Source organism: Emys orbicularis, chromosome 3, assembly GCF_028017835.1.
Source record: "Emys orbicularis isolate rEmyOrb1 chromosome 3, rEmyOrb1.hap1, whole genome shotgun sequence".
NCBI lineage: Eukaryota > Metazoa > Chordata > Testudines > Emydidae > Emys > Emys orbicularis.
In genome coordinates this window covers 196,085,858-196,110,006 of record NC_088685.1, presented here as the reverse complement: position 1 = coordinate 196,110,006, position 24,149 = coordinate 196,085,858, and the positions used below count along the sequence as shown (strand labels likewise).

The 24,149-nt window shown below is 44.3% G+C and overlaps 1 protein-coding gene across 1 annotated transcript in view; it reads left to right on the top strand.

Annotated features, from left to right (window-relative positions):
* The window catches only part of XPO1 (exportin 1), a 76,633-nt gene that overhangs the window by 39,735 nt on the left and 12,749 nt on the right, over nt 1-24,149 (top strand). Inside the window, exons 11-17 of the mRNA XM_065400809.1 lie at nt 3,343-3,501; nt 12,453-12,650; nt 15,079-15,217; nt 20,546-20,727; nt 21,748-21,904; nt 22,082-22,245; nt 23,656-23,790. Coding sequence (XP_065256881.1) covers nt 3,343-3,501; nt 12,453-12,650; nt 15,079-15,217; nt 20,546-20,727; nt 21,748-21,904; nt 22,082-22,245; nt 23,656-23,790 — 1,134 coding nt within the window. The remainder of the gene's footprint in view (nt 1-3,342; nt 3,502-12,452; nt 12,651-15,078; nt 15,218-20,545; nt 20,728-21,747; nt 21,905-22,081; nt 22,246-23,655; nt 23,791-24,149) is intronic.

The window sequence follows — 24,149 nt, the reverse complement described above, 5'->3', positions numbered from 1 at the left end:
GCTTTCACTGCAACTTAATACTTTTTTGACAGGAAATTTCCTTAAGTTTCTTTATGTATAAAAATTGCTTTGGCTGAGCTTGCAAGCTGTTTGGACTAAATAACTTGTTCCTCCCTGGCCCCAAACCATTTCGTGGTTTTTCTCCCACAGTGTGGGAGAAAAACCGACATGGGGACAGTAATGGATCTAGGATTTTGCGGTGTAGTGTGCAAATTGGTTTTGAGACAGTGAAGCAGTTGAAGTGTGTGTGGAATATAGCATTCATACTGACAGAAATCTTTGAGATCAAAGTTGACTTCCAAAGCAGATATTTGCATTTTCTAGCAATCTGTTCGTGTTATAGGTCAACTCTTGATGAATAAAGGTGTCGTAGTGACCTTAAACCAACTTTGGTGGTGATGTTAACAATTTGTTTCAACCTTGGTGTAGATTGTACTGTACTACTAACATGCATTTTTGAACAAAGTAGTACTGTGTCTTCTACTGTTTCGGCATTCAATGCCTGTTTAAATGAATAGTTTACTTGGATTTTGCTAGGATAAAATCTGGCTTTGATAAAAAGGGATGGAACTCAAGGTTGTAGTTTACCCAATCTAGGGGGGGAAAGAATGGTTTGAAATGAAATACATCCCATGTCATGTACTTAATTATAGTATTCCTCAAACACAGGCATAAACTTTATCCAAAATGGAAAACTATAAGTGTATTTGCTCTAGGATATCAAAACACTTTTACCAATGTACTTGCTTTTTCAGCATCTAAACTACTACAAAGCTTGAGCCAGACTTATCCAAATGAGCCTAGAGCATTTTTGATGCCAAGTTGGCTGGACTGAAGTGCAGGAGTCAATTCTAAAAACAACACTTTGTTTTCAGTGGTTCTGTCTTCCATGACTTTATTTCCACAATTAACAATCATCCTCATGCAGCAAATTATGCTCAACCTCTTTCACAAATATAGGCTATGGGTTTGAATTTTGGATCTTCAATTTTAAGTGTTGGAATACAAGAAATGAACTAAATTATGTCATCAGTATTCAGTTTATTTCCTCTCTTGTGTAGACTCAACCCATGACCTTATATTTGAGACAATCATGTTGGCAAAGTAATGGAAAAGGTTCCTTATCTTTGATTCAGTTCTTGGTTTGTTTTTGTTTGTTTGTTTTGTTTTTTTTGTGATCGTGATAGTTCTTAGAGCAGGGGTGGGCAAACTACGACCCGGAGGCCACATCCGGCCCTCCAGCCGGTTTAAACCAGCTGCTCGAGCTCCTGCTGGGGAGTAGGGTCTGGGGCTTGTCCTGCTCCAGCCAGAGAGCGGGGTCGGAGGCCACTCCACGTGCGTAAGCTGAGGCTCCCGGAAGCAGCAGCATGTTCCCCCTCCAGCTCCTATGCTTGGGGGCAGCCAGGGGGCTGTGCGCGGTGCCCCCGCCCCAAGCGCACCCCTCTCCCCCTGCAGCTCCCATTGGCCGGGAACTGCAGATAATAGGAGCCGCAGGGGTGGTGCCTGCTGATGGGGCAGCTTGCAGAGCTGCCTGGCCGCACCTCCACATAGGAGCCGCAGGGGGATGTGCTGCTGCTTCCAGGAGCTGCTTCAGGTAAGCACCTCTTGGAGCCTGCACCCCTGACCCCCTCCCTTGCCCCAGCCCGGAGGGCCCCCCCTGCACTCTGAACTCCTCATTTCTGGCCCCACCCCAGAGCCCGTACCCCAGTCAGAGCCCTCCCTCCCTCCCGCACCCCAACCCCAATTTCATGAGCATACATGGCCCACCATACAATTTTCATACCAAGTTGTGGCCCTCAGGCCAAAAAGTTTGCCCACCCCTGTCTTAAAGCGAGACAGATTTCCACTGAGGATGTGACAGTAGTGTCAGCCTGTAATCTGACAAGTCTCTCAAATCTTTTCCAGTTGCTTTAAGTACAGTGCCTCTCTGATGAGAAGTGTTCCTTTTATTATATGAATGCTGCTATTTTAATCAAAGTAATCCTCATGCTCAGTGTAGTTGGATGTGAATGTAGTAGCAGTCTTCCTGAGTTTCTTGGAGTGTCAGTGAAAATCTGGGGCACCAATTCTTTCAACCAATCATTCACCAAGCAGCTGCTGGTTGCCTTATTTCCACAATGTGCATTAGGTTGATCAAGTTTATTACTTTCTCAAGCTCAAATAGCATGCTATGCACCCAGGTATATGTTTGTACCTAAGTTTGATTGTACGTAAAGTTCACCTCTCATTTTCTGAACAATATCCTTGTCATATTTTTATCTGCATCCTTGGATGGCATCTTCAGCAACTTGAATATTTTATATTGTATGGATGCTTGTAGTCTTTTTTAGGTCATCTTTCATAAATGTAAATGACTACATGAGTTTTTCTCTTAATTTTTCTCTGTTAGTTCACTTGCAGCATCTAGTGGACCTGCAAGTTTTAAAGCATCTGAAAACATATGGCTAGTGTTTTAAACAGGATTTTTCGCAATCCTAATGTGGCTCCCATTGAAAAAAAAAAAATAAGAATTACACCCTTTTAGGCTAAATTCAGACATGTCAGAGTTCTGAGTATTACTCTTCGTTTAGTTTGGCAGCTGGTGTTCTGTTCTTCCATGCTCCTGTTAGGTGCTTTTACTTCTTACTACTTAAATTTGCCTGGCTTAGTGAGTTATTATTCACTTTATAGACCAATTGAATGCCAAATTTGTGGTACATTAAAATACTTAATCCCATTTTAGTACCACATTATACCATTGCTGAATTTGGCCCAGACACTTCCATTTGAATTCCTTCTACTTATTCTAAGACTTCATTTGACTGAATTAGTTTTTTGTTTTATAAAGATAAACTATATTAGAACCAAACTAATTTAAAATTTAACACCAAAATATAATCTTGGCAGCAGATTAGAGATTTAGATTCCCCTGCTCCTCTCTGAAACACTTAAATTAATATCAACACTGTTGTCTTAAGGCAGTTATCAAATGTAACACATTGAGATTATTTTTATTTATATTGTGGGTAGCCCTTGAAGGCCAGGGCCCTATTATCTAGGCACTGTATAGCATATTAAAGATTAATGGAATTCATTCACATTTCTTAGGACCTTTCCATACATATATAACTGTGTGCTTTTGGCGGGGGTGGAGGGGAGAAGCATTTACAGGGTGGTTGTGAAGAGGGGAATGCAGTGAATAGCAGAAATGTTTTTTTCCTAAAAAGGACAAAACGTTTGTTAATTAAAAACATCCAAATGTTCCCTGGCTTCTACAGGTAATATTGCACCTTTTTGGTGTGATCCGTACTATACATAAGTTTAAAAACTGCTGACCTAGAAAATTCATTCCTGTTTTATTAGATGCTTCCTTTAAACACCAATATCCGACTTGCATACTCCAATGGAAAAGATGATGAACAGAACTTCATTCAGAATCTCAGCTTGTTTCTCTGCACATTTCTCAAGGAACATGGTCAGCTTATAGAAAAGAGATTAAATCTGAGGGAAACCTTAATGGAGGTAAGTTCTATAGTGGCAGTTAACGTAGTTTGTATGTCCTTGTGCTGGATGAGTACGTCAAATGAAGTGTCCCTAGTGCAGTTACTTGAACTAAATCTGTAGCACTCACCACAAAAGAAAAGCAGTTAGAGAAGTAAGTCCTTGGGTTTCCTTCCCATAACTAACAAATACTTAAACCCCTGATTAAGACACATTAAAGATATTTCACTTGGTAACACCTGCTAATTGCACTTTTATATGCAGTGACCTTACATTATTTATATCACGATGCCCAAAGACTGCAGTCATGATCAGGGTCCATTTGTGCTATATGCTGTACAAATATATAGGAAGATACAGTTCCTGCTACTAAAGAATTACATGGTAAAACTTGAAAGCTGTGTGAGAGAGGGGTGTATGTATGTGTAATATAACATTTAGCTTTTGACTTAAACTATCCTAGTGTCTTCTCTGTATTTATCATCACCACCGTAAAGTGAGCCGTTTCAAACTTTCAGTATTAAACTAAGCAACCTAATCACAGAGGGCAGTATCCCATCATTATGTAATAACAGAGATATACATTGCAGTAATGCATGCCATTGGGGTAATCTTTAGCAGTTAAAAGTAGCAGAACGCTAAACCCTATTTACCATGCACTCTTGGTGACTATATTTGCATTGCAGCAGCACCTAGGGTATGTCTACACTGCATTTACACACTTGTGGCTGGTCCGTGCCTGCTGGCTCGGGCTAAGGGATCGCTTAATTGCGGTGTAGACGTTTGGCCTGGGGCTGCAGCCTCAGCTCTAGGACCATTCCACCTTGCAAACTCCTAGAGCCCAGGCTGAACGTCTACACTGCAATTAAACAGCCCCGCAAGCCCCAGCCTGAGTCAGCTGGCACAGGCCAGCCATGGGTGTTTAATTGCCATGTAGACATATCCCTAGAGGTTGCAGTTAGAGATCAAGGCCTCATTATGCTAAATGCTGTACGTATGTAGTAGTAATCAAAGCTTAAAGTATTACTACAATTCTGCTTGCTCCCTTTTCCTAGTTGCTACTGCATCCCTTTTTCCTCTTAGTCATGAAATAAAACTAGGAGCAGTGCAATGAAATAGAATAAAAGAAAATTTCAGTTGCAGTTGAGTAGGGTGTGAAACTGAAACCCTGGAAGATTTTATCAAACACTTAAAGGGCAATCTATCTAAGCAGCAAGTATAGAACAGTTACAGTCGAGTCCCCTGAGTCTGTGTTTGTAATGTAGACAGGTCCTTAGACTGGGGAATAATCTTGCAACGGAATTGTTAGCCCCATTTTTTCAATCACTTAAAACTGAACTGAGCAAGGTACTCATGAATATTTTGCAGAAAACTGTTCCGCACCATCAGAAGGATTTAGAACAGTGGTTCTCAGTTTGTTTTGGCCCGTGGCCCACAAGAAACTAAAAGATGATTGTAGGATTTGAGTCATAGGATAGATATCTTTAGTTGTGTGTTGCGAATCAAGATTGTGCTGGGTGTCAGCTGTTCTGTGTTGCTGCTGCTTCTGCCTCTCTCCTGCTCGGCCCTTCAAACAACTAAGTACATCTCTACCTCAATATAATGCTGTCCCTCGGGAGCCAAAAAATCTTACCGCGTTATAGGTGAAACTGCGTTATATTGAACTTGCTTTGATCCACCGGAGTGCGCAGCCCCCCCCCCCCCCCCCCCCCCGAGCACTGCTTTACCGCGTTATATCCAAATTCGTGTTATATCGGGTCGCGTTATATCGAGGTAGCAGTGTATTTTCGTATTCATGTGCAACTGCTTCAAAAGTTTTATGTGGAACTAGATTCACTTTCTGCCTTGGTTGTTTTTAGCACCACGATGGATGCATGTTAGCTGACATGGGTCTCCTGCTACTTCGACTGTTGTCCCACGTTGTAGTGTGGTGGCCTTTTGAAATCTCCCTCAGTGCATTGCTTCTGGAAGCTGAACTAAGTACTCTGATCAGGGTCCAGAATATTGCAGCTGACAATGCTAGTGGGGGACACAGGGCAGATAGTGCAAAGTATCTTAAACTGATTCAGCATAGCTAGCATGAATACGCTGAATTGTTGTTAAATTGCTTCAGTACAGTGAGTTTAGTTGTAAAAGGTTCATGTCGTTAGTAATGACAAGGCCTCTTTTTGTGGTGGTCTTCGTAGCACAATTTCTTCATTCTGACTCCCTAGTTCTGTCAGGTGCAACTGGTAAGACTATATAGATTTTGTTTTCTGCTTTAGAAACAAATCAGTATTCTGAGAGTACAGGGCCCAGATTTTTGAAGGTATTTATGTGTTGCTTGGTCATCAAGTGTTGATGGAATTTAGACTAAGTGCCTAAATCCCTGTTGAAAATAAGATTTAGGCTCTTAAATCAGGTGTTGCAACAGTGAGGCTACATCTACACTACAGGGGGGGGTCGATTTAAGATACGCAAATTCAGCTACGCGAATAGCGTAGCTGAATTCGACGTATCGGATCCGACTTACCCTGTTGTGAGGACGGCGGCAAAATCGACTGCCGCGGCTCCCAGTCGACGGCGCTTACTCCCACCTCCGCTGCTGGAGTAAGCGCGTCGATTCGGGGATCGATTGTCGCGTCCTGACGAGACGCGATAAGTCGATCCCCAAGAGATCGATTTCTACCCGCCGATTCAGGCGGGTAGTGTAGACCAGGCCTAAGCCAGCAAAGTCTGAATACCTTTTAAAAATGTGGACCTAAGTCCCTGGGATGCTTATAAAACACTTCAAATCCTATGCAGCTGCTTCAACTGGTTTTACAAAAGTTCTAAAAACTGGTTGCAGAAGACTATGCTATTGGAGTTTTAAGAACTGATTTATTCTTCAAGTGCTTGTTCATGTCTTTTCCATGCTAGGTATGTGCATGCTGTGTGCACTGTTGCTGGAGATCTTTCCCTTAGTGGTATCTGTAGGGCTGGCTCTAGTGCCCTCTAGAGTTGCACACATATGCATTGGGATAAGGGGCGCCACCGGCTCCACATCCTCTTGATTCCTTCTTACCACCCATGATGGTTGCTGGAACGATCCTTTTTGCTGCGGCAAGTGGTTTGGACTTTTCTCCATTTATTCTTACTGTAGATAGTCCTTAGAGTTAGCATATATAGTAGTGTAAATAGTTGTTTCTGTCATCGAGGGACTTTTTGCCCCAGAGGCTGGACATGCCCTGGTCCCTGGGCTTCAAACTCTGTTCCTCTTGCGGCAAGGCAATGTGAGGTGAGTGACCTGCACTTTAACTGTTTAAAGTGTCTGGAGGAGTCTCACATTAAAGATAAGTGCCAGATCTGCAGGGACTTCAGCCCTCGCACTGGAAAAAACTGTTCTTCAGCTGAATGTCCTTCTCTTGGAGGTGGCCCTCAGACCAGTCTCGGAACCAAGCTGTTCCACAGTGATGCTGAGCACTCCCTCAGCACAGTGCTCTGCCTGCCACCATTCTTCATCTCCAGTGCTGAGGAAGAAGCATAAGAAACAGCACACAGAGAGAGGGCGCTCTGTGGTGCAGGAAATGAACAGCTCAGTGAGACCCATGCTAGGTCACTTGTCCTCACCGAGCCACTGATGGCCTGCCAACTCCACGTAGAGCGCCTAGTCTGCTTCGGGACCCACCATAGACTCATAGAAGCAGCCACGGTGCTTAGGTGTCAGCTGCCTCCTTCGACACCGGAGGCGTTCCAAGTGACGAAGGACCTGTCTCTCCCAATTCCGCCAATCCCACAAGGACCTCCGGCAGCCAAGACAGCCGGGGACAGGAGAGAGCAGGAATCGCCAAGCTCCTTGCCGGCACCGACCACCACAGCACTGTCTAGGAGCAAGACTTCCATGATCCTGGCACAGTGGTCACTGATCCACAGGCTTTTTAAAGGTGCATCAGGGCGTTACACCAGTCTGAGTTCCAGATTCGTCCCCTCTCTTATTGTTGGACCATCTTGTTGCCCTTCAGCTAAGTATGGTCATAGATAACATCGGACTGTTGGGTCCTCAGTTCAGTAACAGTTGGTTACACTCTCCAGTTTGTATCTACCCCTCCCTCCCATCCCCCACCCTGGTCCCTCTTCGGGGCCCTTCTCACCAGCAATTCCTCGCCGGGGAGATGCAATCCCTACTACTTGTGGGGAGCCTGTAGTCCGTTGGGGGGAGTAGCCCCTTCCCCTCTGGGTCTGTGGGCAGCCAATCCGCCTCACTAAGTCTCTGGGAGGCCACCTGGCGTGGGAAATCAGCGGGGCGATGGGAGACATAAGTGCAGGTCTGTGATCAGGGCCGAATGACAAACACAGAGCCCAGCCCCTGGTCAGGGTGGGGCAGCAAAGAGTCTCTGGCTCAGGCCTGTGCTTGGGCTGGGTAACCAAATAATCTGTTAGCCCAGGCCCTTAAAGCAGGGCGGGGCAGTAGAGAGTCTGTGGGCTCAGGCCTGCACTCAGGCTGAGCTGCAAAACAGTCGGGCCTCCTAGCTCTGGTGGAGAGCTGACAAGCACAGGCTTCTTGCCTCAGAGACGGGGAGACTGCCACCCATGGGTTAGAGTGGCAGGGGGGACTCAGGCCCACGCACTCCACTGCACCCCGGCCCAGGGCCCTAGCAGTGGCAGAGCAGTCTGCCACTGAGTCAGCGGGGATCCTAACTGTAACACACTGACTCATTTGCTGTCTGTAAATGGGCCTGGCCAGTCCTCCGCTTCCTCGGGATCTGTGGCAGCCTCCCAACTCGGGAGCTTGCAGGAGGCGTCTGGCTCCTCTGGGGCCCCATCTGAGTTCTCCAGCCCGCCTTTTATACTTCCTGTCCCACCCACTGACTTCCGGTGGGAGGGTTGAGCGTGGTGTGGCTCCACCCACCAAGGTTCAGTGAGGGACCCCTCCCCCTCTGGGTCTGTGGGCAGCCGGTCTGCTTCACTACAGGGCCATAGAGGAAGTTCCTTCCTAATCTCGAAGGCCAAAGGGGTCCTAAGGCCCATCTTGAACCTGCGTCACCTTAACAGATATCTCAAGAAACTAAAGTTCTATATGGTCTCTCTGACCTCCATCATACCCTCCCTAGATCCAGGAGACTGGTACACCTCTCTCAGTTTAATGGAGCTTACTTTCACATCTCTATCTTCCACAGTCACCAAAGATTTCTCAGGTTTGTACGGGGTCAAAGCCACTATCAATTCACCACTTTAGCCTATCGGCAGCCCCACAGGTCTTCACGAAGTGTATGACAGTAGTAGCAGCCTTCCTCATGCACCGTGTGCAAGTCTATTAGTGCCTTGATGGCTGGCTGATCAAAAGTCAGTTGCATGATCAGGTACGGCACAGCATCAGTACAGTCTGGGCACCTTCTGGGCACTGGGCCTGCTGATTAAACAAGCAAAAGTCAACTCTGGTCCCAGCTCAGAGAATAGAGTTAATCGGGGCAGTGCTTGACTCAACCCCAGCAGAATCTTCCTTCTGGAGGCCCAATTCCAAACTTATGTCGGACCTGATGTCCAACATCACAGTCCACCAATAATGACTGTTCAGGTCTACCTCAAACTATTGGGACACATGGCAGCATGTACTTACCTGGTACAGTATGTAAGGCTGCGCCTCCAGCCCCTCCAGATGTGGCTGACATAAGTCTACTCCCTGAGTAGACACCATTTAGACTCACTGTCCCACCTACAGTCCTCGTTTCCCTGACATAGTGGAGAGACCCAGAATCTGTAATGTTAGGGAGTACCCTTTGCTGATCCTCAACTGTCTGTAGCCTTAACCTCGGTTAAACCTAGGGTGGGGAGCCCACCTCAACAATTTCAGGACCCAGGGCCTCTGGTCCCAAGAAGAACTCTCCCTACATATAAATGTCTGGGAACTCAGGGCTTAGCTTGCCACAAGTTCATTCCCCAGACCTCAAGGAAAGTGGTGTCGGTCCTGACAGACAACATCACATCCATGTTTTACATCAACAAGCAGGGAGGTGCTCGATCTTCAGCCCGAAATGTACTGGCGGATTGCATCAGCAGAGCTTTTTTTCTCTCACCATGAGTGGGTTTTTTTTCACCTGGAAGTCGTCAGGGTCATCTTCCAGAGATAAGAGCCTCCCCAGTTGGAACTATTTGCTACCAGGCAGAACAGGAAATGCCATCTGTACTGCTCGCTGTGCAGGCTCCCTCCCCAATGCCTTCCTGCTCTCGTGCGCAGGCCACCTACTATACAGACCTTTTCTCCAATCCCCTTGGTTCACAATGTTTTCCTAAAAATCAAATGAGACAAGGGAAGGGTTATCCTGATAGGATGCTGGCATTGATTTGGTATACCTCTGGACCTCTCTGTGGCAGCACCACTCATGCTCCCACTCTGCCTGGACTTGATCTCACAAGACCATGGCAGGTTGCTTCACCTGAAACTTGCCTTACTGCACCTGACTGCATGGATGCTGAACCCCAAGGAACAGGGCTGCTTGGATCAGGTTTGACAGGTCTTGCAAAGTAATAGCCTTCCACCAGGGCTACCTACTTGGCCAAGTAGAAATGTTTCTCTTGTTGGGCCTCTGAATAGAATCTCTCTCCATTCTGATCTTCTCTGCAGTCTGTCTTGGACTATCTGCTCCACCTAAAGCAGCAAGGTCTGGCTCTCTCATCTATTAAGGTTCATTCATTTCAGCCTTCCACCCACCAATGAATGGCAGATCGGTGTTCTCCCACAAGATGACGGTCTACTTTCTCAAGAGGTTGGAAAGACTCTATCCTCAGGGTTGCAAACCGACCCCTCCCCCACCATGGAACTTAAACTTGGTCCTGTCATGGCTCACGATGTCCCCCCTTAAATTGTTAGCATCGTGCTCCAAAGCTCACTTTCCTGCTGGCTGTCCTCTCGGCCAGCAGGGTCTCTGAGATCAAAGTCCTTACGTCGCAACCGTCTTAAATGGTGTTCTTCACTGACAAGTTCCAACTGCACCCCCATTCAGCCTTTCTACCAAAGATGATGTCACAAATCCATAACAATCAGGTCATTTTTCTACCTGTCTTCCCAAAACCCAACAAAACAACTAAGGAACATTGGCTTTGTACATTGGACCTTAGGCAGGCCCTCGCCTTTTTTTATTGAAAGGAGTATGCCCTTCCACAAATCCAAACAACTCTGTAGCAATAGCGGAAAGGATGAGAGGACTACCTGTGTTACCGCAAAGAATCTCATCCTGACTAACCACGTGTATTCGGCTTGCTATGAGCAGGCGAACATCCTGCTTCCGGCCATTGTGACTGCTTATTCCACAATAGCCCAGGCTTCAGCAGCAGCATTTCTCGCGCAGGTACAAGTCCAGGACATCTGCAGAGCTGTGACCTGGTTGTTGGGTCGTACCTTCGACCCAACAGGCACAAGACAATGCCAGTTTCGGGAGATCAGTGGTACAGTCAGTATGTCCATGAACTCTGAGCCCACCTCCTGGGGTACTGTTTCTGAGTCACCTAGCATGGAATGGACATGAGCAAGCTCTCGAAGAAGAAAAATGGTTACTAACCTTTCGTAACTATTGTTCTTTGGGATGTGTTGCCGTGACCATTCCATGACCCACGCTCCTACGTCTGTCAGAGTTACCAGCAAAAAGGAACTGAGATGGTGCAGGGCCGGCGGCGCCTCTTATGCCAGCGCATATCCGCGTGACACCAGAGGGCGCTAGATCCAGTCCTATGGATACCATTAAGGGAAAAATCTCTGGCAACAGTGCATGCAGCACGCACATGTCTAGCATGGAATGGACGTAAGTAACACATCTCTAAGAACAAGTTACGGAAAGGTTAGTAAATGTTCTTTGCCAATGTGAAGGCAAACATATAGTAGTAGTTCAACTAGTCTTTCCATTGCTACCCCATATTGTATCAAGGACCTTTTGAAATCTCTCGGTTCGCTGCTTGTGGGAGCTATGCAAGGTTCTGTGCTACTCAGGTGGCATTGCAAATGACACTATTTAGAACTGTGTTCATGTCGTTTTGAAACTGATTTGATGTAACTGTTGGGAACACATTGCATTGTCTTAAATCAGTTCAGTTATGGATCACTTGATTCTCCTAGCATGCACAGCCTATGGGGACTACATCTAAAGATATTTCACTCCTTCCAGCTGATCTTGTCCACAGTTGACTGGTTATACGGGATGTTGGGATCAGCTGGAGGGAAAGATTAGCTAAGAGAGCATTGAATGTTGGAGCGTGTAGCCCCAACTCATGATTCTATATCAGAAATATACCAAATAGATTCCTTTTAATGTTTTGGTGTGCATATTGGTCAGCACCACTGCAGTAAAGAGAAAAAGGAAGTTACAAATAAAAGTAACTTTTATTTCCCTTCATGTGTCCTGATAGAAATTTTCATTGAGTGCAAATGAGGAATGTCTGCCGTTCCTCTGTCAGCAGTTTAAACATCTACCTTCTGTGAGCAGCAAAAGATGATGCACTCAACAAAGACTTCTTCAAAATGCTGAGCTCCACAACACTATGGTAGTGGTAATCTTGAGTAGCCAGATATTGGTATTGTCCTGCTGACAAACACCTTGCTTTAGGAGACTGTAAAACCACACTGTCTTGCAGAAACTGAAGAGATGATTATCTTGATTAATCAAGAATTATACATGGAGATTCAATTATTTTGAGAAATTATCACCTTTTAATCAGGTTATTGTAACTTTTCAAAAGTATAGGTGCATATGTTGGAAAAGTTCCCTGTGGTCATAGTCATGGCAGTTGATCATTTCTTGGGATGCTGACCTTTTAATTGTAATTATAACATATTGATTCATTTTGTTTCTAAACATTATGGCAAGATATATATATAGAGAGAGATAGAGATAGAGATATAATTTAAAAAAAAAAAGCCTTTCACTAAAGCTATTTGGATAAATAAACCTTCAGCATCAAGGTATTATCCACGGAAAATACTGATTGACCAATAACTCAATTTTGTGTAAATCACATTTCTGTAGGCTCTTCACTATATGTTGCTGGTGTCAGAAGTCGAAGAAACTGAAATTTTTAAGATTTGTCTTGAATACTGGAATCATTTGGCTGCTGAACTGTATAGAGAGAGTCCATTTTCAACATCTGCTTCTCCATTGCTTTCGGGAAGTCAACATTTTGATGTTCCTCCCAGGAGACAGCTTTATCTGCCTGTTCTGTCAAAGGTAATGTTGGGGGAATTCATGTTTAATTGAATGCACCATAAGTAGGACTCCGTGTTGGTCACGGATTCTGTGACTTTTGCGGCGGCCAGTGTGGCTAACCCTAGGGCTGCCTGAGCAGCTATCTCTGGGGCCAGCCACACTGGCTGCTGCTCAGACAGCCCAGGGCAGCGGTCCCGGGGGCGGCCAGAGCAGCTGTTGCTTGGCAGACCCCGGCACTGGTCCCAGGGTGGCCAGAGCAGCCGCTGCTCAGCGGACCCTAGCAGCTGGTGCTGATGCACCCCCCCAGCAGTGGTTCCATAGGGCACCCCTCCCCCCCAGCAGTAAATTCCTCTCCCCCCCCCCCCCCCCCCAAGATTTAGTCAGGGGTATTTTGCCCGTGACCTGTCTGATTTTTACTAAAAATACCTGTGACTAAATCGTAGCCTTAGCCATAAGTTTACATACATCCTTGTAGAAAAGGAAATCTGTACTTTGTATGACCAGTGCCTCAGTATAACGGAATATTTCTGACAACATTCGATTTTGGCTGGTGACTAGTTACTCCACCCCTTGAGCTATTAAACTGTGGCACACCTATATCTTGTTTGATACCTTGTGCGTTAATACTTCAGAGTACATAGAGGGACACTACTCATTAGTTCAGTGGTCCCCAACCTTTTTCGTCTGGCAGGTGCCAGACAATGAGCCACGGAGGACCGTGGCGGCGGACGCGCATCCGCCAAAATGCCGCCGCCAAGCAGCAATGTCAGTAGGCGCCGCCGCCAAAATGCCGCCGACATTGTCAGCGGCATTTTGGCGGATGCGCGTCCGCTGGCCAGTACGCGGGCACATTTAGACACCCCGGCGGGCGCCATGGCGCCTGTGGGCACCGCGTTGAGGACCCCTGCATTAGTTAGTCCATGGCATCTAAACTTTTGTCAGTGGTAAAAATCACATAACCTCATCGCCCATATTTAATACAAACTAAATGGAAAAATTTGAATAAACATCTTGATTAAATGTGCCTTAAATAACTTAATGCAACATTAATGTTGATATCTTCCAATATCTCAGAAGTTTGGAAATTGAATTTTAACTTTCCAATACATTTTTTGGTCTGTTTGTGTGAGAGATGCCCAGTAGGCATGTCAAGTCCTCTAAGGTTATCCTTGTCTTCTGGTTTAAGTCTCAAACACGTGGGGCCCGCAGGGTTCTTTCTTGCGGCCTGCCAAGCTCCCCCCGCCCGCGCCCCCCCCCCCCCCCCGCCCCTCTACCTACCCTGTGGCGCCGCGAGCCCCGCACCACTCCCTGAAGCGGCTGGAACTATGTCCCTGCAGCCCCAGGTGGCGGGGAGGGGGAGTAGGGGAGTAGAGGGCTCTGTGCTCTCGCTTCCAGGCCCCCCCCCCCCCGCAGTTCCCATTGGCCAGGAACGGGGAACTGCGGCCAATGGGAGCTTTGGGGGAGGTACCTGGAGGAGCAAGAGCAGCACATGGCGGCGCTGTCATCTTCCCCCCCCCCCCCCCCTTCCCCTGGGACTCCAGCCGCTTCCTGGAGCGGGGACAGTGGCCAGGGCAGGCTCCCTGCCTGCTGTCACCCCGGAGCCGCTCTAGGTAAGTGGGGCCAGAGCCCGTACCCCAACTCCCTGTCCGGAGCCCCCTTCCACATCCCACACCCTCCCGCACCACAACTCCCTGCCCTGAGCCCCCTGCTGCACCCTGTACCCCGACCCCCTGCCGCACCCCTCACCCCTCCTGCACCCCAGCTCCCTGCCCTGAGCCCCCTGCCGTACCCTGCACACCTCCTGCACGTCAACTCCTTGCCCTGAGCCCCCATCACACCCCGCACCCCTCCTGCGCCCCTGGGGGCAGGGAGGGGGCAGAGTTGGGGTGAGGACTTCAGGGAAGGGGTTGGAACGGGGGCGGGGCCTCATGGAAGGGGTGGAGTGGGGGCGGGGCTGGGGGCAGCAAGGGGTGGGTGTCAGTGATGCAGCCCTCGGGCCAATGCACTAGTCCTCATGCGGCTCTCATCATTTGAGTTTGAGACCTCTGGTTTAAAGCATATATTTTGAAGTCCTGTTTGTATTTTGGTTAAAGTGTGTATGGGCTCTGCATTTCAAGGCCAAAATGTAGTCCTTATCTTACTGGAAAGAGGAAGCCTCAGTGGAAGAGACTATCTTTTGATTGCGTTATGCTGCCTCTCTTTTAGAACATTGTTTTTGGCATTCTTCGGAGTTAAAATAACTCCATTAGTAACTTCTTTTGTAACTAGACGAAAGTGTCTGTCTAAGGCTAAACCTATTGGAGACCATGAAGTCTTCTTTTTTATTCTCCTAACAAATAAGTGCTTTGAAATATTTGACTGGTCAATTGACCATTTACTCTTGAACTAGTCAAATGCCCAACTCTAAATTTGTTTTAATCTAAAACTGTTGATTCTCTGGTAAACATAGGTCCGGTTGTTAATGGTTAGCCGTATGGCTAAACCAGAAGAAGTGCTGGTTGTGGAAAATGATCAGGGGGAAGTCGTACGAGAATTCATGAAGGATACAGATTCCATAAACTTGTACAAGAATATGAGGGAGACTCTGGGTAAGTTAATGACTTATCTGACCTTATGAATATACACCAACAAAATATGAAATCCTTTGACTAAGTGCTAGCTTACAATCTAATTTAGATAGAAAATGCAAGGAAGAACAACTACTGATCAAGATAAGTGTGGGAAGAAGGTATGAGGGAGAGGAATGCAAGAATGGGGAATGGAGTGCTACTCTAGGAAGACTATCCCCTGAGAAGAAGTTAACTTAATTTTTGGAGTTTTTTCCTTGTCTTTTGTTTCTTTTGAAGTTTATCTATTAATTTATTATGGTCAGACGCAACCATTTTAAATAAGTAGCACCAGAAAAAAAGTTGTTAGTAAGTTAATGGAAAAATAAATGTATATAGGAGGGGGAAGTAGCTTAGGGGCATTATCTTAAAGGCTTTTAATTATTAGGACCAAGCTCTGCAGTTAAAGCTCATTGGTGAAGGAAACTAAGGTCTTGTTTACATTACACAATTTTGTCGGCAAAAGGCAGTTTTTGCAAACAAAATAGTGGAGATGTACACACTACAAAGCTACTTTTGGCAGCAAAACTCTCACTGTGTTGCCGACAAAATAAATCCAACTCGACGAGAGGCATAAAGTTTTTTGTGGCAAAATTAAAGTGACAAACTGTAGTCACTGTAGACGCTGCCATTCATTATAGCAACATAAATGGCTTCCCTCAGTATCCCACAGTGCCCACCGTGACTGCTCTGCTCGCTGTTTTGAACTCTGGTGCCCTGTAGGCATTCACCCTTCCACTTTCAGAAGTTCTGGGAACCTTTGACATTCCTCAGGGTGGAGTATGGTTGCCAGGCGTCCAGTTTTCGACCGTTACGCACGGTTGAAAAGGGACCCTGGCAACTCCAGTCAGCACCACTGACCGGGCTGTTAAAAGTCCAGTCGGCAGCACAGCAGGGCTAAGACAAGCTCCCTACGGCTCCTGGAAGCAGCCAGCATGTCCCTGTGGCCCCTAGGTGCAGGGTTGGCCAGGGAGGCTCCGCGTGCTGCCCCCGCCCCGAGCACTAGCTGTGCAGCTCCCATTGGCCAGGACCGTGGCCAATGGGAGTTGCAGGGATTGTGCCTGCGGGTGAGGGCAGCGCGCGGAGCCTCACTGGCCGCCACTGTGCCTAGGAGTCAGATGACATGTTGCCGCTCCCGGGAACTGCCTCAGGTAAGCGCTGCCTGGAGCCCACACTGAATCCTCTACCCCAGCCCTGAGTCCTCTCCTGCACCCAAACTTGCTTCCAGAGCCCACACCCCAACCCTCTTCCCCAGCCCAGAGACCCCTTCCACGTTCCAAACCCTCAGCCTCAGCCCGGAGCCCTCACCCCCTCCTACACCCCTGCCCCAGCCCGGTGAAAGTGAGTGAGGGGGGGATGGAGTGAGAAGGGGAAGGGGCGGGGCAAGGGTGTTTGGTTTTCTGCTATCAGAAAGTTGGCAACCCAGCATGGAGAACTCTGAGCTGCTGAAGATGGCGCACCTGGTAGCTGAGGAGGCTGTGGAAAACCTTGGAGGGAATCACAGAACCATTAATGTGGAATCAGCAGGCAGGCAGAGTGGGCTGCTGCTTGGGGGAGGGTAAAAGACTGCTGTGCAGAACCATGGGCTGATGTGGGAGGGTGTGTCCCCCCCCCCCCTCCCCCAGAATTGGTTGCTCAGGCTGCTGTCTGAACTTGGAGACAACATGCCCACACACTCTCCCCTAATACACATTCTTCCCCCCCACTCTCCCTGTCTCTCTCACTCCCCTCTTTCCCCCACATACGTTTCAGTTGAAAAGCAGCTGGCAATCTAGTAGGATGCCCATGGAACGATGGGATTGAGAAACCTGCATCATATGATACTGTACCTGCCCCATGAAGCATTGCAAACCCTTCCCAAAGCACCCTGTGACTAGTTGCACAGTGGGATAGCTACCCACAGTGCATTGGTCTCTGTGTTGATGCAAGAGCTGCTAGTGTGGATGTGCTCTGCCAACACAAGGAGCATAGTATGGATATGCAACCGCGGTTTGTTTAAAGCGGAATAATTTTTGTTGACAAAACTCTGTGGTGTAGACAAGGCCTAAACTACCTTGGGGCTGGACCAAGACTGGAAAGCCTATAGGACCTAAGAACCACCTCCAGTGTTGTCACTTACTTTTGGCAGTACAAGGCACACTTTCTCTTAGCTATCAAATAAAACCAGACAGCACATCATAATTCTTCTAGAATTCCATATTCTTTTTTTCCTTTGAGAAGGAACTACTCATGACACGAGAGTCCTGTTTAATGCATTGCTGGAAGGGGGCTCAGGTACTATGGTGGTGATGGGTGCAATAGAGGAGTCTGAATGAAAGAGAACAGCATAAGTACTCAGTTCTCATTTCATACATTACTTGGTGCCCATCTTTGTAGCTTTATGCTGTACCAAAATGTGCAGCTCTGGCCCTGGATGAAAGGGTTGGGTGCACAGCCCTGGCTCAAGGATTGGCCTGGAGGGGGGGGGCCCACAGGCCACAGCCCACACTCTTGCCACAGCTGCGAGGAGGGTGCATCGCCTCAGCTCCACCCCCACCACTAACAGCTGAAGCTGAAGTCACAGGGGTCCAGTAAAGACACTGAATCCATGACTAAATCGTATCCATAATTATAGTAAATAATTCTAAATGATTAAGTTGAAACAAAATGTTTAGATTTTGATCAAACTGCATTTTTTGACAGAATACTGTTGTCAGAATTTTCAACCAGCTCTACTGCTTAACCTGCATTCTAATAATTTATTTGCTAGACTTCTTCTTATCCACTATACTCAGGAGCAACTGTGGCACCATTGATTTCCCCCCAAAAAACTCACCTACCAAGCTGGACACCGCTAGCTCCGCTCACTTTGGGGCAGTGCTGGGAGGCTCATTGTTCTTGTCTTCCTGAGCTGGGTTAGGAGAATATGCAATTTCCCAATCTCTGTATGTCACATGGGGGGAGGGGGGAAACAGCTCTGCTAAAATCTTAGTAAATGCTCATTGAGCATGCACAGAAACATTTTTTTCCTAAGCTAGCTGAAAACTTCATGGAGATCTGCATAATGACATATTGGTTTTAAATTTTATCTTCAGCTGTATTTGAGTTATTTTTGAGCAGCCCCAGCACTTTCAAGCTAAAATAGGTATAGCTTAACTCTCCAGTAACTCAAAATGAATTGGTTTGTCCTTGAACAACTTTTTACAAGTCTCCTTGTCTGAGACATGACATACCAGCTACAAAGGAGAATTTTTCAGAAGGTGTAGTCAATAAAAAATGTAATTCTTTGTAACCTTAACTATTCATTTGAAAAAAGAACCAGCAACAAGCTACCATCTTGACAGTATCATGCATAGTAGAAATAAAATTGGTTTTCCCATTACATCACAACTTTGAAAGAGTGTTTCCATGATGAAACATTAGAAATCATTCATACTAAGCATTATGAAAGAGTCCCTGCTGCTAGAAAGTATCAAGATGTTTGCTGAACAAATATACAAAATACTTCATTTACTTCTCCAATGTATAATTTAAAAAAATCTAAATATGTTTACTAAAGGAAATTCAGAAAAATTAAAAACCCAACTTTGGGTTATTAGAATACAAAATGTGCATTTATTAGTCATGAATAAATCTGGCAAGCATTGTGAACCACCATATTTAAGACAGTCTGAGCGAAATACCTGTAGGAGTTGTGAAAATTACCATATCCTTTGACTTTGAACACACGGTAGAATATCTGATCAGTGTTTTTTATATACCTAAGAAACAGTAGTCTTCAGCATTTGTTCTAGGTATGTAATATATCTACTCTTCTGCTTGGTACCTTCATCTGTTCAGTGATGGTTCTTCACTTTCCAGTTTGGTCATTGAATGCTAGCCATGTACTGTGTTCATCTTGTATATTCCTAGACCAAAAAAACTTGATGTTGAAAGTGTGTATCAGTAACTTGAGGATTAAAAAAACAATTACACTGGTGTAATTATCTTACAACAGTGTTATAAACCATAGAAATTCAGAGTTAAAGATATACTTAATAGAAATCTAAACATAAGGCACCCAACTCTGCTACATCATGGAATAAATATAGGATTATGAGTAAGGCATTTTAATGGTTGTTGTCCCAGATGATTTTAGTCTGTTTAATCTACACTCTCCCTCCCCCCTTCCCCCCCCCCCCCCCCCCCCGACATTACAGGCAGAGTTAAGCTGCTTGGATGCCTTAGTGCTTAGTTTGGAGACAACCATCATATCCCTGTAATTATTATTATTTTTTTTTTACACTTGTTACTGATACGTATGCTCAACCTCAACTCCATCTTGATGTAGTTTGTTTCAGGGAAAAAAACAAATAGAAAATAAAATAAAAAAATTGTTACCCTGCAATATAATGTAAAGATACTTGTCAACCTTAAATCACGTTTTTTATTTTAACTGTAGATTTACTGGTACACCAAAGTAGCCAGAGTGCACCAGCTAGTTAAACTGGGTTTAGAGCGGCCAGAGCAGTACAAAGCAGCCAAAGCATATTGGTGAATCTGGCCTTCAGGTTGCAACTGACTTACTGATGTAGTGGACAGTCAATGAGACCATTGCTGTGTAAAATTGAGGGTGGGAGAGCTCTGTCTCTGAAGTCCTGAAGTGTCTGTGTGCAACTGGAGCTCAGGCAGCACTGCTGTGAGGGGCTTTTCACCATGAGGCCCAAGGTAACATGCGTCCACAGAATCTTTAAAGAACAGTGACAGTTGCATCAAGTAATCTACCAGTGGGAATTCCATCTCCATTATAGCACTGAGTCATTACAACCAATAGAATTGTTGCATGCAAACTAACGAGGGGGATGGGTTGATTTACCACTTAGTCACATTGGCCTCACTTAGGGGTTACCTGAGCCTATGTAATCTTAACAATTAGATACAACCATTGTTAGTAATTTAGCTTAATAGCAGTCTAAGTTCTCCAAATACAGTTTATGAACAAGATTTCAATTAACGTTAACTATATAGAAAGTGTGAACTATCTGCCTTATATTGTTTAGGACAAAGAAAAAACTTGACTTAGACGTTAAATTTTTATAGGACCCTGTTTTTAATTATTTTTAACTCCTAAACTAACATTTACTTAAATCCTTCAAAAGTTCACACTGGACTGTAACTTTAGGAAGGATATGCTATAGTTTTCATGCAAAACATATGTTTTGTATGAAAACTGCATATGTATGAAATAGAACTCAATCTCTGCTATGGAGTTGTAACCAGCACCTCCATAATGTGTTGTGGCTACTTAAAAAGTGGATTTGTAACATGTTAAAATGTAATTGTTTCTTTTAGTTTATCTTACGCATCTGGATTATGCAGATACTGAACGAATAATGACAGAAAAACTTCACAATCAAGTGAATGGAACAGAATGGTCATGGAAGAATTTGAATACTCTGTGTTGGGCTATTGGGTCAATCAGTGGAGCAATGCATGAAGAGGATGAAAAACGATTTCTTGTTACAGTAATTAAGGTATAATGTCATAAAACTAGTGGGTTCCTCACATTCACGCCAGAACAGCTGGTAGGTTCAAAAAGTGCAATGGCGATTTCTTTTAAATTCTTTGACGATATTAATATTTGCTGCACGTTTTTATTGAACTACACTGTAGAAAAAAGCAAACTGACTAGTCAGGATATATTACATTTATATAAAATTATATGAAAAGGAGTCTTGCCTATTATGCCTATAAAGGAAATTAACCCAGCTAAGTTTTACACGGGGTTAATTCAGAAGTAGTTAAGTTTATCATGCATTTCTCTTTCCTTTAAGGTTGTAACCTTCTCTACTATGGTCAGTGAGGGAAGAATAGCATTTTTGCCATATACAATTTAGATTTATTAGAATTTTGGTTTTATCAATAGATGTGTGGCAGAGTGGAAGACCTGTCAAAACTGAGGCTCTGCTTGGTAAAAATTCAAGATTAGTTAGAAAAGAGGCATTTCTTACCATGTTTTAAAAATTCACACGGTAATTCATATTAAATTATTTCTTTCGATTATCATTTCTTTTACACTCACCAATATAGACTAGTTGGTAGCCAGTCCCTTATGCTACAGGAAGAAATTAAGACTGCTTGGTTTTTATTAAATAGATTTCACAAACTGCTTGCCTTCATTTGGTACAAAACACTGAGGATTGCTTACACTTTTACATCCATGCCTGAAGTGAATTTAAGTTCATGTGACAACTCTTAATAAGCTGTATTTAAAATAATTTCTGGGTAGAAAACTGCTTTCTTGTCCTTCCAGAAAGTTTTATTAAATCTCTGTAATTCTAATAGCCTAACTTTAATCTACATTGTTCAAATGCATTGAAACAACTATGAAGCCTGATTTGGTGATCTTTTTGGTATTTGTCAGGTATTGCCAAACTACAGTTTTAGCATTGGTTATCATAGTACTTTAAATTTTGCCCCATCACAGTTCTAAGAAAATACAAACATTAAACATGAAAAGGAAGATAAGTACAGGGTTTTTTTTCCCCTTGCAGGATCTTCTGGGACTCTGTGAACAAAAGCGAGGGAAAGATAACAAAGCTATTATTGCATCAAATATCATGTATATAGTAGGTCAATATCCACGGTTTTTGAGAGCTCACTGGAAATTTTTGAAGACAGTAGTGAACAAGCTATTTGAATTCATGCATGGTAAATATGTTTGACGTTTCATCACTTTTTTGCTTACTAACACTTAAATTTTTGGGGACCTAAATATTCAAATATTACGTTCATATTGGAGCTACTGATCGCGCGCGTGTGTGTGTGTACACCTGTAGAATCTTTGTAAAGAGCATAAAAGTCACACATAATTATATTTTAACTTAGAAACCCATGATGGTGTCCAGGATATGGCTTGTGATACCTTCATAAAAATAGCACAGAAATGCCGCCGACACTTTGTTCAGGTTCAAGTGGGAGAAGTCATGCCATTCATTGATGAGATCCTGAACAATATTAATACAATCATTTGTGATCTTCAGCCACAGCAGGTATGTCAAATTCAGCAATTTAGGTAATGATACGTAGTGGCTCTGGCTAATATATAAAAGCCATGGTGAAATGGTGGTGGTGCTTTTTAGGAGACTTGAATTTTGTTTCCTAGTCTTGCTGGTAGGGCATAATCCTGTGGCACTAGAAGAATGCTTATGTCATTGTGTGGGGGGGTTAGTTAATGTCCTTCAGCAGACTTTGTTCTTCCTCCTCTCCAGGAGATTAAGTGGGTTTAATGGGTTCCCATTTATTTCTTTAACAAGAATTAAGTTCTGGTTGAATAATTTTTGGGATAAACATTTTAACATTTCCCACCTAATTGTTTTTATTTGTTAATGGTTTTAACATGGCATAGGTAGTATCCCACTAACAGCATGCAACTACTGAAATGTTCAAGAATACAGGTAAAACAAACAATACATATTATGCCAAATGGGAACCATAGTTTGATAAAACTAGAGACAAACACAAACTTACTGTATATGTTGTAGCAGTGATACTTGCAACTTTCTCTGTGGGTAAAATGGCTTAGCATCTGGGGAAGATCTACTTTGGAGTGGTGATAGCCACTCCATAGTTGAAAGATATAATTAGCTTCCCATTGTAATTAGGGTACATTTGGAGGGTGATTACAAAAAAAGAAATTGGAGGGAGACATGTACTAAAAAGGAATTAGGTGGCATGAATCTGAGCTGCCTGGTCTTGCAATGTGTGGCTCTGTGAGGGATGCAGAATAAGGATGGGGAAGACAGACTGATAGAATGTGAAAGGAAGATGAAGGCGATGCAAAGGAGTGGGGATATGGAAGGAGAGGAGGGAGGTAAATGGGGTGCATGGAGAAGGACTGAATAAAATACTTTTACCCATGTTAAGTGTTCTATCTAAACAGTTTTTAAATGTTTGAAAAATTTCAATATTTGTTTCCCCATTCCCTCTCCATTTTCCCCTACAGTACACTACACCATTATCCCAGCAACGTATAGCTTACTGAGTCAGTGGGACAGGTACCTTACTTTGATGGACCTCATAGGATTTGTTAAAACAGGCCTTCCTCCGTGCTGTACACCTGATACCCCAGTTTGATATAAACCTTGTTATTTTAAAAAAAAACTGGGAACCTGCAAACAAACCCAATGAAAGAATCTGAAGTTAGAAAATGTTTTAATGGCGTCCAGCAAACATCCAACAATAGTCAATTTTGATGTTTGGTGTAAAGTGTGTGTTGGGAATGTTTTTAGACTCAGTTAAAACATACTTTCTGCTTCAACTCTTTATGGACAACTTTTAAAAATTGTGCATATACCACTAGAGATATAGGAATGGCTGCATAAAGAAGTGTTGTGTTTTAACATTAGGTCTTAACTCTGAAAACTTTCCTTCCTATCTCACTTGTTTCTCGTTCAAATCAGGTGCATACATTCTATGAAGCTGTTGGATACATGATTGGGGCACAGACTGACCAAACTGTACAGGAGCATCTGATAGAAAAATACATGTTGCTCCCTAATCAAGTGTGGGACAGCATAATTCAGCAGGCAACAAAAGTAAGAGCACTATGGAAATGTTAACTTCTAAGTATTTTATGTTCAGCTAGAGAGATCCTGCTGAACGTTTGGTTTTTAATAAGGTTTAATTTTGTGCTTGATCTGGCATTGTATGGACTAATTCTGGAGGTACCTGGCCAAACATTGGGTAGTAGGATAATTGGCATGATAGTAAAAAGTATTGTGAAAATGGGGGAGGGGAATAAAAGGGAAGTGTGGGTGGTTGTTGTTTTTTTTCATAGTCCTTTTAAAGAATTTAGCAGCATATTTCTTGTAGTAATATAAAATGGTGCTTACCTGTTTTGTGGGCTTAATTTGTGCCTTCAAAAGAGATCTACTTTTTTCCCCCCCTGTTCACG